This window comes from Martes martes, assembly GCF_963455335.1.
Source record: "Martes martes genome assembly, chromosome: 10".
NCBI classification, from domain to species: Eukaryota; Metazoa; Chordata; class Mammalia; order Carnivora; family Mustelidae; genus Martes; species Martes martes.
In genome coordinates, this window is record NC_137898.1 from 62641516 (window position 1) to 62654262 (window position 12747).

The window sequence follows — 12747 nt, forward strand, 5'->3', positions numbered from 1 at the left end:
AGAGGTACATCAATTTTGTTGATCTTTAAAAAAAAAAAACAAACCGCTCCTGGTTTCATTTATCTGTTTTATTGTTTTTTCTTTTTTTCCAGTTTCTGAAAATCATTTATTTCTGCTCCAATCTTTATTATTTCCTTCGCTCTGCTGGTTTGGGGTTTTGTTTGTTGTTCTTCTAACTCCTTTGGGTGTAAGGTTAGATTGTTTATTGGAGATTTTTCTTGCTTCTTGAGGTAGGCCTGTATAGCTATAAACTTCTTTCTTAGAACCACTTTTGCTGCATCCCAAAGTTTTTTGACCATTGTGCTTTTGTTTTCATTTGTTTTGATGTATTTTTTTACTTCCTCTTTGATTTCTTGGTTGACCCATTCATTGTTTACTAGCATGTTATTTAACCTCCATGGATTTGTGTTCTTTCACCTTTTTTCTTGTGTTGATTTCTAGTTTCACAGCACTGCAATCAGAAAAGATGCATGGTATGACTTAGATCTCTTTGAAATTGTTGGGGCTTGGGTTTTTTTGGCCTAATATGTAATCTGTACTGGAAAATGTTCCATGTGCACTTGAAATGAATGTATATTCTGCTGTTTTATTATAGAATATTTTGAATATATCTGTGAAATCTAGTCCAGTGTGTCATTCAAAGCCATTGTTTCCTTTTGATTTTTTGTTTGGATGACCTATTAGTCGATGTAAGTGGGGTGTTAAAGTCCCCTACTATTATTGTATTACTATCAATTAGTTTGTGTTTGTTATTAACTGTTTTATGTATCTGGGTGATCCCATGTTGGGTACATAAATACTTATAACTGTTATATTATGCTGTTAGATTGTCCCCTTTATTATTATATAGTGTCCTTCTTTGTCTCTAGTTACACTCTTTGTTTTAAAGTTTATTTTGCCCGATATATGTAACAAACCATAAGAGACTCTTAATGACAGAGAACAAACTGAGGGTGGGCGATGGGCTAGAGGGATGGTGGGTACTGAGGAGGGCACTTGTTATGATGAGCACTGTGTGTTGTATGTAAGTGATAAATCACTGAGTACTACTCCAGAAACCAATATTGAACTGTATGTTAACTACTTAAAACTTAAATTAAAAAAAATTTTTTTTAAAAGAAACAAATGAACAAAGGGAAAAAAAAGAGACAAACCAAGAATCAGACTTTTAACAATAGAGAACAAACAGAAGGTTACTAGAGGAGGGTGGTCAGGGAGAAGAGTAAAATAGGTAAAGGGGATTAAGAGTTTACTTAACGTCATGAACACTGAGTAATGTACAGAACTTTTTTTTTTTAGGGTTTTATTTATTTGGCAGAGAATGAGAGACAGAGAGAGACAGCAAGAGCGCGCATAAGCAGGGGGAGCTGCAGAGGAGAGGCAGGCTCCCTGCTGAGCAGGGAGCCCCATGTGGGGCTCGATCCCAGGACCCCAGGATCATGACCTGAGCCAAAGGCAGCCACTTAACTGAGCGAGCCACCTGGGAACCCCTTGAAATTCTGATCACTATACTGTACACCTAAAATTAATATGACACTGTACGTTAACTATGCTAGAATTTAAATAAATTAAATAAATTAAAAAATTTTTAAAACATAAAAAAAAGTTTATTTTGCCCAATATTAAGTATTGCTACTCTGGCTTTCTTTGGACATCCATTTTCATAATGTTTTTCCAGCCCCTCACTTTCAATTTTCAGGTTTCTTTAGATATGAAATGGGTCCTGTGTAGGGAGCATATAAACGGGTCTTTTTTTTTTTTTTAATCCACTCTGTTACTCTATGTCCTTTGATTGGAGCATTTAGTCCATTTACACACAAAGTAATTATTGATAGATATGTTTGGCTTTTTGTTACTGGTTGTTTTGTAGTTATTCTCTGATCCTTTCTTCTCTTTCTCTCTTGCATGATTTGCTGGTTTTCTTAGTTATATACTTGGAATCCTTTCTCTTTATCCTTTGCATATCTATTAGTGGTTTTTAATTTGTGGTTACCATTAGGGTAGCATATAACATTTTCTGCACATAGCAATCTACACTAAGTTGACTGTCACTTAAGTTCAAACCCATTTTTTACTCCTTTTTTCCCCATATTAATTATATGGTGTCATATTTTACATCCTTTTATGAATGCCTTGACTGGTTTTTTATAGAAATACTTATTTTTACTGTTCTTGTGTTTCCTACTTTTCATATTCTCACTTATGGTCTTTCCATTCCATTCAAGGGTCCCCATTAATATTTCTTGTAGGGCTGGTTTAGTGGTCATACCTCCTTTAGCTTTTCTTTGTCTGAGAAATGATCTCTCCTATTCTGAATGACAGCCTTGCTGGAAAGAGTATTCTTGGCTGTTCATTATTCCATTTTGGCACATGGAATATGGCATGGAATCATGCCATTCCCTTCTGGCCTACAAAGTTTTTGCTGAAAAATCTGATAGACTTACAGGGTTTCTCTTGAATGTAACTGTGTTTTCTCTTTCTGTTTTTGCGATTTTTTTTTATCATTACTTTATGCTATTTTGATTACTATATGTCTTGGTGTGAACCCACTTTGGTTGATTTTGTTGAGGGAATCTCTCTGCCTCCTGGATCTAGATACCTGTTTCCTTCCCCAGTTTAGGGAAGTTTTTAGCTCCTAATTCTTCAAATAAAATTTTTGCCCCCTTTTCTCTCTCTTCTTCTTTTGGGAACCCTATAATGTGATTATTATTAGCTTGATGGAGTCACTGAGTTCCCTAAGCCCATTCTCATTTTCATAATTCTTCTTTCCTCATTTGTTCAGTTTGATTGCTTTCCATTACTCTGTCTTCCAGTTCATTAAATTGTTCCTCTGCTCCTTTCAGCCTGCGATTTATTTCATCAAGTGTATTTTTATTGATTGTGTTCTTCAACTCTGAATGGTTCTTTTTCTGTCTTAAGGGTCTCACTGATGCCTTCAACTCTTTTCTGAAGTCCAGTGAATATCTTTTTGATAATTACTTTAAATTCTCTCTCAGGCATGTTACTTACATTTTAGTTCTCTTCCTGTGATTTTGTCCTGTTCTTTCATTTGTGACATATTCCTCTGTCTCCTCATTTTGCCTAGCTCTCTGTGTCTGTGTGTTAGGAAAGCCAGGTATCTCTCTTATTCTTTTTTTTTTTTTAAGATCTTTTTATTTATTTGACAGAGAGAGACACAGCGAGAGAGAGAACACAGGCAAGGGGAGTTGGAGAAGGAGCAGGTTCCCCGCTGAGCAGGGAGCCCAATGTGGGGCTTACTCCCAGGACCCTGGACTCATGACCTGAGCCGAAGGCAGACACTTAATGACTAAGCCACCCAGGTGCCCCTACATCTCTTATTCTTGTGCACTTTTAAGTATGTGATTTTTGTCCATTTGTTGTTGTTGTATTTTGTAATTCTTGGAAAAAATAAGGTAGAATGTGCTTACTCCATTTCATCTGGAACAGAAGTTCCAGTAGCTGTACTTGATATTTTTATATTTCCCAGGATCCTCTCACCTCTTTTGGTAGTTAACCACATTTTAATACTTATACTTAGTAATTCTTTAACTTTTTTTTTTTAAGATTTTATTTATTTGACAGACAGAGATCACTAGTAGGCAGAGAGGCAGGCATAGAGAGAGGAGGAAGCAGGCTCCCTGCTGAGCAGAGAGCCCGATGCGGGGCCTGATCCCAGGATCCCGAGACCATGACCTAAGCCAAAGGCAGTGGCCCAACCCACTGAGCCACCCAGGTGCCCCATACTTAGTCATTCTTGATACTGCATTTTTCCTGTTCAAGTTACTGGTGTGGTATTCATGTCCTGACTGGACTCTGGCTGATATGCAATTTTTGGTAATGATAAAGCAAAGGGTATGACCATGAATGTGAAATGGTGCAGGAACAACAAGCAAAGAGACTGAGGGGTTGGAAGGATCACCTACATTAAAGTTGAAGTCACAGAGGTAACAGGAGAGAGAAAGACGGTACACCAGGATCTCACCAACTCAGCACCTTTACCACATTATGCCATGACCATGAGACATTTCAATAAATGACCCAGGAGCTCTAATAAACTATCCATTTTCAATTCTCAGTCAAACATGCTGCATGAAACAGTTGTCACTGTTGGATACCATTAAGAACTCCACGCAGGGGTCAGGAAATCTAGTTCTAATTCTGGATTTATTATGCTCATTCTAGCCTTAGGACTTCAGTAATACATTGTTCTTATTTGAATCTAGGTTCAAAACATATTTCCTCATCTTTGAAATAGAAGGTTCATTTCTGTTTCTCCCTTAGAAGGGCTGTAAAGGCAGTTTGTACAAATCACATTCTCTAATATACCCATACAACAGATGAAACCTTTCCACGTCCAGCTGCTCAGGTACAAAGATTCTACAGCAAAGCATGTCATTTCATCCTCACCACTGCCCTGATCCAAGTCTTCTTTTGTTTTCCCTTGGACAATGCTACAGCCTACCACCCATCTCCCTGACAATTCTCTCTCATACATGTCCCAATGAGTCTTTCTAAAACAATCCGGTAATATGTCCTCTACAGTCTACCAAAGCAGCCCATTACACATTTAGGGATCTCTATGATCCAGCCTCAGCGAGCCTTACAGCCATACCCCTTCCTCACATAGCCTTCTCCTATCCCCAAAGCATATCATTTAAGGAATCCATACAGGTTAGCTTGCTGACTTTTGCCTCTCCGTAGAATACCTTCTTTCTTCACCTTTGATTGGTAAAATAATATTTTTTCCTCAAGACAACATAAACACAATTCTGAAGACACAGATCTTTTTTCACACAATGGGCAGTGGTCTTTTCCTCCACTGATGTTCTACTGCATTTGACTTATTCTTCTCTGGAAGGAACTCACCACAAATCGTTTTATACTCTGTTTATAAACATGCTGTTTCTCCTTCACTGGCTAGGAACATCTATTAGGCAGGGCTACATCTTTTTGCCTCTCTCTAGCACCCACAAAAAGGCCTAGAATATAGTAGGTGCCCAGGGAATTTAAAGTAGATTGCTAGGGTAGTGCATGGGGTTAAAATGTCAGCATGGTTTGCAATGAGCACAAATTGGAATTATGTATGGAAACTATATAGTGTGTGTATGATTTATGAGACTATGTTTGAGAATGCAAGGGTACAGATGTATGGTTTGTAAAGAAGTGGTTTGTGTGTGTGCTGTGTGCATATGTGCCATACAAATACAGGAGAAACTTCCTGGGGCTTGTCCTCTCTACAAGTCGGGTCATACTGGTCATCTTCCATGGCATTGTTCTTATCTCCTCCCCATTCCAGCCCCTGCTTTCCTACCTTAATTGTACATCACTCTCCAGCCCCCAGGCCCCTTGTTCAACAGCTTTCTCAAAGGACATCATGGTATTCTCAGGCCCCAACTGTGGAAGAAAAGAACATCAGCTGCTATTCCTCAGAGTCTCTTTCCCTGCCACCATCCGTTTAATGGCTGGGAGGAAGCCCAGTAACAAAGGGCTTTAGGAAGACGAGTTTGGATCCCTTGGCTCTTTGAAAAAAAAAAAAAAAAAGCTATTTTTTAAAGAGCCTCCCTATATTCTCCTCTACCCAAACTGATTCTGGGACTCTGCTCATCTGAGGTAATGTGACTGGGCATAGTACAGAAAGATAAGTTAGGTGACTTGGGTTCGAATCCAACCTCTACAATTAACTCTTCATTCTTGTCATTCCCAGCCAAACCCTTTTCCTTTCCAGGGGTTACCATGGTTCTGAGGTCCCATTCTCTCATCCACACACCCCATGTATATGCCTACTCACCCATGCTCAGACCTACCATGGGTGCACCTCTATGTCCAATGAAGTCTGGCTTGGGTCCCAATTTACCCTCCTCCTGAATGCAGGGAGAATGAATCCCCAATGGAATAACATAGAGACATAAAAGGATAAGGAAAAAAGGCAATCCAATGGCCACCTGTAGAGCTAAAAAAAAGTTGGGAGAGAGAGAAGTGAGAACAAAGCAGAAGTGGAATGGAGAACCATCTCAAGCAACTAACTATCCCAGCAGCTGTCAGTTAATACCCAGTCTATCGGTTTCATTGATTCTATGGACTGGCTGATTTACTATTTCTGTCATGTCCTCACTTATTTTCAGTGATTTTTAAAGTATAGGGCTATCCAAATACAAGCATTACTATTAAGAAAAATTGGAAGGGGAGGTGAACCATGAGAGACTATGGACTCTGAAAAACAATCTGAGGGTTTTGAAGGGGTAGGGGGTGGGAGGTTGGGGGAGCCAGGTGGTGGGTATTAAGGAGGGCACGTATTGCATGGAGCACTGGGTGTGGTGCAAAAACAATGAATACTGTTACGCTGAAAAGAAATTAAAAAAAAAAAAAAGAAGAAAACCACTGGAACTGTAAATTTAAAAAGGAATGAACTGTGAAGGAGGTGGGATGGAGAGAAAATGTTAAGGAATACCTTCGCAGGAGGAAAAGTAGTTTGGCAGGTTCTGAGAAAGCCTGTAAAGATAAGCCTAAAATGCCTGTATTTAAGACACTGCAAAATAGTGGCAGAAATCTTAGTTCAAAGCCATAGTCTTACCACTTTCTAGTTGTGTGACTAAGGACATGTTGCTTAACCTCTCTGAGTCTTCATTTTCTTCATTCTGAAAAATGGAGCTATCTTTCTACTAAAACCTACCTCAGAGAATTGATATATCAACAGTGATGAGTCATAATAGGTCATCAATAAATATTAGGTATTTGCTCTTCTCTCTCTCTCTTTCCTACACACCCACCCAACAGCCTATCACAGTATCTGTTATCACTGGTCATTCCCCCAACACTATTTTAGACCTTTGAGAATTTTACCCATTTGCATATTTTTAAGTTACCACTTATGCTCCAATCACTTGCAAATCTAGATCTCCAGCTCTAACCTCTCAACTTTGTGAGTATATTACATCTCTTGGTTTTCTCTCTGTCATAATTTGTCATCTTGTATCTTCTGATTCTAGCTAAAATTTAGGAAATGAAAAAGAGTTCATTATTATTCCCTTTAAGATCCTGCCCCAGAAATATTGCCTAAAATTCACCTCTACTTACTCGTACACACATGTACAAGCACACAATGGCAAAAGTATCAATCCAGTCTTTCTTTTGCCTGCATCCTTCCACAATTCAGGAAGCAAATACTCCTTATTTAACCAAGAGTAAAAAGAGAGACGGTAAAGAAAGGAAGACCCTACTTTTTTAGTAAAGGTGCTGCAAGATAACTTTATTCTCAGAACAATTCGGTATACAGCTCTGATTCTCTGATTCTTTTGTTTCCATATTGGGAATGGAGAGATCAATGGCAGTAGCAGACATTTTCTGCTCCTGCTATGAGTCAGGGAGTCACAGGAGACTGCTTTGAATTACCAGGATGGAACGAGGGATATCTGGACCCATCATAAGTTTGTTAGTTGACACTAGTAATATTTGATACAAACTAAAGAAACTGTGACTTGTGCAATCACTTCAGTCAAATAAAATTAAAATGTACCTCTATTCTCGCCCCACCCTCAATCCATTCCCAGAAAATCTGTAACAACATAGAGAAAATTCTTATTTTTCTAGAAGAATCCCTTTTCAGAAGAAGACTTGTTTGGCTAGGAAAATACTGCGACAGGCCACATATGGTTGTGAGTTCAACCGCAAAGAGCATGTAAGAATAACAAGCTAAACAAATTTCAAAGAGGTATAGTGGTGGCTATCTACTAAACTTGCATTTTGCTAAGTGAAGAATACAAGCTAAAGTTAGAGCTGAAATAAACAGGTAAGGTTCTACCACATGACATACCTTCTTCTTCCAAATGGATTAAGTAGAAGCCCACAGGCCAGGAAAGGATAACCATCATAGTTATGCCACTCAGGTGCACATAGGGAGCAAAGATCTGGGAGAAAGCCAAAAGTTAGGCTGACACATCTACACAGACAGCGCTAGACCTATAGAATGATGCTTACCTGCAGTGACAGCCCAGTAGTCAGCCACCTGTCCTTCCAGTACGTGAATAAAATCCACAAAAAAAAGGAGATTGTCACAATCACTAGCAGAACCAGGATCTGGGGAAACAGAAAGAATCTCTTGACTTCTAGGCACTAGGACTGAATCAGAACTGTTTTGGGGAATTACATATGTGTCCCAACAATGGGACTTCATTTCCTCATCCTTTTACTCTGTCTTGCAAATCTTCAACATGGAATGGATCCAATCACTTAACCATCTCTGTGTGTAAGTCTTTGCTGGACAGCATGGCTGGGAAAAAAATTACTCAGCTATGTGGTCTGATGCCTTTACTAATTTATCATCTCTAGCCCCAGCTGGGCCCTTAACATTGCTTAGCACCTCTCACCCTGCTTCAACAATGGCTATTACAAATGTTCACTACTTTTCTATATGGCTCAATACATTCACAAGTAAATAGTATTCTATAATTGCCTTTTCTATGTATGTCTTCTGCAACAAACTATAACATTCATGATATCAAGGAAAATGTTTATGATTATATCCTTACTGCCTTGCAGAATGTTTGGCACACAATAGGCATCCAATAAATATTTTTTGAACAAAGGGGAACAGAAATCTGCCTGCCAGAACAATATACACTTCACAAAGAAAAAAACATTGAGACCAAGAAAACACAACTTTAAGTTTTCTCCTTTATTTTTTTTAAAGATTTTATTTATTTATTTATTTATTTGACAGAGAGAGAAAGATCACAAGTAGGCAGAGAAGCAGGCGCGGGGCCGGTGGGGGGGGGGGCAGGCTCCCTGCTGAGCAGAAAGCCTGATGCGGGCCTGGATCCCAGGACCCTGAGACCATGACCTGAGCTGAAGGCAGAGGCTTAACCCACTGAGCCACCCAGGCACCCAAGTTTTTCTCCTTTAAATGTATAGTTTTAAACTCTACATATGTACTGTGAGAACAGTACTAAAGAGTGTTTAGTTACCTTTTTTCCATTATCTATCTATTAAAGTAATTGAATCCATAATCAAACTTTATCATAAAATACCTCAATGGCTAATTTACCAAACATTTAAGGAATAAATATTTCCAATCCTTAACAAACTCTTCCAGAGAACAGAAAAAGAGGGAACATATTCTGACTTGTTTTACATAGCCAACAAAACATTCATGCCCCAACTCAACAAGGACATTACAAAAAAGAAAAAGTACAGGCACACCTCAGACACAACTGTAGGTTCAGTTCCAAATCACCACAATAAAGGCATTATTACAATAAAGCAAGTTGATGAATTTTTTGCTTTCCCAGTGCATATAAAAGTTATGGTTATACCATACTGTAGTCAATTAAGTGTATAATTGCATTACATCTTTAAAAACAATGTATATACCTTAATTCAAAAATACTTCATTGCTGAAAATGTTAACCCTCATCTGAGCTTTCAGTGAATCATAACGTTTTTGCCAGTGAAAAGTCTTGCCTTAGTGTTGATAGGTGCTGACTCATCAGGGTGGTGGTTGCTGAACGCTGGGGTGGCTATGGCAATTTTTTAAATTAAGACTACAAGGAAGTCTGCCGCATTGATTGACTCTTCCTTTCATGAATGATTTCTCTGTAGCATGTGATGCTGTTTGACAGTATTTCATTCACAGTAAAACTTCTTTCAAAACTGGAGCCAATCTCTCAAACCCTGCTACTGCTTTACCAACTAAGTTTATGTAATATTCTAAATCCTTTTGTGTCATTTCATCCATCTTCACAGCATCTTCAGCAGTGGAATCCATCTCAAGAAACCACTTTCTTTGCTCATCCATGAGAAGTTAACTGCTCATCTATTCAAGTTTTACCATAAGACTACAGCAATTCAGTCACATCCTCAAGCTTCACTTCTAGTCCTAGTTCTCTTGCAATTTCCACCATGTCTGCAGTTACTCTCTCAAGTCTTGAAACACTCACAGTCATCCATGAGTGTTGGAATCCACTTCTTCCAAACTCCTGTTCATGCTGATATTACGACCTCTTCCCATGAATCATAGATGTTCTTCATGACATCCTGAAAGTTGAATCCTTCAAGAAGGTTTTCAATTTACTTTGCCCAGGTCCATCACTATCTGTGACAGCTATTAGCCTTACAAAATGTATTTCTTAAATAATAGTAATAGTTGGTAGTCAAAATCATCCCTTGATCCATGGACTGTTGTATTATGGATGTTGTATTAAAAGGCATAAAAACAACATTCATTTTGCTGTACATCTCCATGTGAATTCTTGGGTGACCAGGTATATTATCAATGAACAGCAGTATTTTGAAAGAAAATTCTTTTTCAGAGACTGTCTTCCTTCCATTGGGTATTTTTCCTGCTTTGTCAAAGATTAGTTGACCACAGAGTTGAGTCCATATGTGGGCTCTATATTCTGTTCCACTGGTCTATGTATCTGTTTTTATTTTGTTAGTACCATGCTGTCTTGGTGATCACAGCTTTGTAATAATAGCTTGACATCAGGCAACATGATGCCCCCAGTTTTTTCTTTTTCAATATTTCGTTGGCGATTTGGAGTCTTTTCTGGTTAAATACCAAATTTTATGATTGTTCTAGCATTTTCAAAAGTGCCATTGGTGTTTTGATTGGGATGACTTTTAAAGTATAGATTGATCTGGATAGCATAGATGTTTTAACAATGTTTACTCTTCTGATCCATGAGCATGGATGTTTTTCCATTTTTTGTGTCTTCGATTTCTTTCATGAGTGTTTTGTAGTTCTTAGCATTAGATCCTTTACCTCTTTGGTTAGGTTTATTCCAAGGTATCTTATGGGTTTTGGTGCTATTGTAAATGGAATCAATTTTCTAATTTCTCTTTCTATAGTTTCATTTTTCATGTATAAGAAAGCAACTGATTTCTGTGCATTGATTTTATATCCTGCCACATTACTGAATTGTTGCATGAGTTCTAGTAATTTGGGGATGGAGACTTTTGGGTTATCCACATAGAGTATCATGTCATCTGTAAAGAGAGATTGACTTCTTTGCCAATTTGAATACCTTTTATTTCTTTTTGTTGTCTGATTGCCATTGCTAGGACTTCTAGTACTATACTGAACAACAGTGGCAAGAGTGGACATCCTTGTCATGTTCCTGATCTCAATGATATCAAAACTCGCTGTGGGTTTTTCATAGATGGATTTTATGAAGTTGAGGAATGTTCCCTCTATCCCTATACTTTGAAGAGTTTTAATCAGGAAAGGATGCTATATTTTAGCAAATGCTTTTTCTGTATCAATCAAGAGGACCATGTGTTCTTCTCTTCTCTTATTTATGAGTTCTATTACATTCATTGATTTGCAAATGTTGAACCACCCTTGCATCCCAGGGATATATCCCACCTGGTGGTGATGAATAATCCTTTTAATGTACTGTTGGATCATATTAGCTAGGATCTTGTTGAGAATTTTGGCATCCATCTTCATCAGGGATCTTGATCTGAAATTCTCTTTTTTGATGGAGTCTCTGCCTGGTTTGTAGGTCAAGGTAATGCTGGCCTCAAAGAAAGAGTCTGGAAGATTTCCTTCTCTTTCTATTTTTTGAAACAGCTTCAGGAGAACAGGTATTATTTCTTCTTTGAATGTTTGGTGGAAATCCCTAGGGAATTCATCAGGTCCCAGACTCCTGTTTTTTGGGAGGTTTTTGATCACTGCTTCAATCTCCTTACCAGTTATTGGTCTACTCAGGTTTTTAATTTCTTCTTGTTTCAGTCTTGGAAGTTTCCAGGTTTCCAGGAATACATCCATTTCTTCTAGGTTGCTTAACTTATTGGCATATAACTATTGATAATAATTTCTGATGATTGTTTCTATTTCCTTGATGTTAGTTGTGATCTCCCCCTTTCATTCATAACTGGGAAAACTGGACAGCTATATACAGAAGAATGAAACTGGACCATTCTCTTATATCATACACAAAGATAAACTCTAAATGGATGAAAGACCTCAGTGTGAGAAAGAAATCCTTCAAAATCTTAAAGAAGAACATAGGCAGTAACCTCTTCGACATCGGCCACAGCAACTTCTTTCAAGACACGTCTCCAAAGGCAAGGGAAACAAAAGCAAAAATAAACTTTTGGGACTTGATCAAGATAAAAAGCTTTGCACAACAAAGGAAACAGTCAACAAAACAAAGAGGAAATCAACAGAATGGGAGAAGAAATTTGCAAATGACACTACAGACAAAGGGCTGACATTGAAGATCTATAAAGATCTTCTCAAACTTAACACCCAAAAAACAGATAATCAAGTCAAAAAATGGGCAGAAAACATGATCAGACACTTCTCCAAAGAAGATATACAAATGGCTAACAGACACATGAAAAAGTTATTTCAACCTCATTAGTCATCAGGGAAATTAAAATCAAAATTGAGATACCATCTTTCACCAGTTAAAATGGCAAAAATCGACAATGTAAGAAACAACAAATGTTGGAGAAGTTGTGGAGAAAGGAGAACCCTCTTACACTGTTGGTGGGGAACACAAATTGGTGTAGCCACTTTGGAAAATAGTTTGGAGGTTCCTCAAAAAATTAAAAATAGAGCTACCCTATGACCCAGCAATTGCACTACTGGGTATTTATCCCAAAGATACAGATGTAGTGAAAAGAAGGGCCATATGCACCCTAACATTCATAGCAGCAATGTCCACAATAGTCAAAATGTGGAAAGAGCCAAGATGCCCTTCAACAGACAAATGGATAAAGAAGATGTGGTCCATATACACAACG

General features: G+C 38.1%; 1 protein-coding gene across 1 annotated transcript in view; it reads right to left on the reverse strand.

The window, feature by feature from the left end:
* The window catches only part of GDPD4 (glycerophosphodiester phosphodiesterase domain containing 4), a gene marked incomplete at both ends in the record, with an annotated part of 138502 nt that overhangs the window by 68193 nt on the left and 57562 nt on the right, over positions 1-12747 (reverse strand). Inside the window, 5 exons of the mRNA XM_080816362.1 lie at positions 5312-5394; positions 5805-5950; positions 6909-6986; positions 7811-7904; positions 7975-8073. Of these exons, the coding sequence (XP_080672488.1) occupies positions 5312-5394; positions 5805-5950; positions 6909-6986; positions 7811-7904; positions 7975-8073 (500 nt within the window). The remainder of the gene's footprint in view (positions 1-5311; positions 5395-5804; positions 5951-6908; positions 6987-7810; positions 7905-7974; positions 8074-12747) is intronic.